We start from the raw sequence: 2,022 nt of genomic DNA on the forward strand, positions 1-2,022 counted from the left end.
CGGTTCAAGTTTCGGTTCTACCTCCTTCGTACCATAACACCCTAATCCATTAGATTGTAAATATTTATTTACTTCGGTTGTTCCTCATTAGGATGGATCAAGAATATATCTATCTATTTATCTCCTTGAAAATATGTTTTCAGCCGTAAATTTTCTCCCTGTGCTCAGTATCATTGCAATAACCGCCTACAACGTCCTCACAAAAATACTGTCCAAAGCCATCGTCTACACTGCATACTTTGGCTGCTCAGGTGCATACGTTGTTGACGTCGTGCACAATTGTGAGTGTGGAACATGTATTTGGATTCTAGAGGTGGTCAGAACCGAGCTGAAATGGAGATTTTACCCTCAAGCTGAACCGGGGGGGTCAGAGTTAGACCCGGTTCAACGACGATTCAGACAAAAAGAATTTTTCGGAATCGTCTTTGAACCAACTTTGAACCCAATCTAGAATCGTTGCTGAATCGCCCTGAACCGGCCACTCTGACTCCCCCTATTACAAGGTGTCGTAATCCGTTACTCATAAACCGTGATCTAACGGTTTCTACTGAGCACTCGTCTGACTTTTATGCTGCACTACAGGTACTGCCCAAAACTCTTGGCAATTACATTCTAAAGTATGTTGAGGGCCCATATACAAAATTTCTAGTGGTAGGATTAAGAATTGAGACCGCTGGAGCTCATCTAATTTTTGTTTCTTATGGAGGATTTCTATTTTGGGGAATGCCAGGCATTTCACATTCATGGATTCGAAGCCTTTCACATTCATGGATTCAGTTGGATTTATTCACCCTTAAGTCAATACGATTATGGGCGAACAATTTTTTTTTTGGAGAATATTACGAGGTCTTATCAGTGCCCCCCTAATTCCTGCAGGAATCCGGTCATTCCGGCGGATTCCGGTGGATTCCAGAGGAATGAAATTTGGCAGGGAGGCCTGCTATTTTCACCATTCCGGTGCCTTACCATTCCGGTGGAATTTGGGCATTCCGGAATTGACACCGGAATGATCCGCGGAATGCACAGGAACGGAATGCAACGGAATCCGGTCCTTTGTTTGTTTGTTTTACTTCTGTTACCAAACAAATTCAAGACCATGCCTTTCCACCACTAGGCTCGTGACCAACCGTTTCTTTCAAACTCCGCAGGCTACGTTCAGAAACGGCTGGGCCGAACGGATTGAGTCTTGTCGAGGTCACATTTTGTGACACAGGACTTAGTGAAATTCATTGTGTCGACCTTGGTGTCGACCGTCATCTGCCTGCATCCTCATCACTCCCGTTCCTCATCGTCCATCCAGCCTACATCGCGTTCACCCTTGTCACTATCCGACTCATTTGTATCATCAAATTCTTCATCTTCAACCACAATCTCGTCCATACGTCGAAACCGCGGTCAGCAAGAGGTGAAAAGTGTGCATCACAGCTTGGAGATGGAGATGAAAGCAGGGTGAACGAAGATCAACCAAAACGACGATGCACCTCGAACATTCCTCCCACACCTGGCCCGGACCCTCAAGTTCTCGTCGCCCATCACCCTCAAGTTCTCCTCTCACGTTACCAGCTCCATCGACTCCCTTTCCATATCATCATGCTCAACTTCCAACAACTATGTCTTTGAGTCCATTATCCAATGTCATATGCGGCACTCACGACTCCTCCGCCCAATTACATCAACTACCTCGAATGCAGTACCCACCACCTGTTCATATCCTATTCCTTCTTATTATCCCACTGATACCCCGTCTTCTTCTTCTTCTTGTCAACCACAAAATCCGTTATTATACCCTTATCTGTATCCTAGAAATCCTCTGCCACCACCTCCGCCGCCGCCAAGTACCGAATTCTTTGTATGATTGTATCATCTCAGTTCTTTTTGTTTTCAAAATCTATGCCATTGACGTTTACAAGTACATTCCGTTAAATTATGTGCCTTCAGCATTCTTTTTCGAAGGTGTGGCCATCTTATTTCGAAATTTTGGCACAAAACGCGAAATTTCACTAAGTGTTGTGTCACACGTTG

At 44.7% G+C, this 2,022-nt stretch overlaps 1 protein-coding gene across 1 annotated transcript; it reads left to right on the plus strand.

Annotated features, from left to right (window-relative positions):
- Nucleotides 1-133: 133 nt before the first annotated feature.
- On the plus strand, nucleotides 134-1,703 carry LACBIDRAFT_295669 (uncharacterized protein; the record flags this gene model as incomplete). The annotated part of the gene is made up of 4 exons (XM_001888386.1): nucleotides 134-281; nucleotides 583-617; nucleotides 857-1,059; nucleotides 1,149-1,703. 4 exons carry the CDS (start codon nucleotides 134-136, stop codon nucleotides 1,618-1,620), a joined length of 858 nt encoding a protein of 285 aa, XP_001888421.1. The 3' UTR covers nucleotides 1,621-1,703.
- Between the last annotated feature and the right edge of the window lie 319 nt (nucleotides 1,704-2,022).

This window comes from Laccaria bicolor, genomic scaffold (genome assembly GCF_000143565.1).
Source record: "Laccaria bicolor S238N-H82 LACBIscaffold_55 genomic scaffold, whole genome shotgun sequence".
Lineage (NCBI taxonomy): Eukaryota > Fungi > Basidiomycota > Agaricomycetes > Agaricales > Hydnangiaceae > Laccaria > Laccaria bicolor.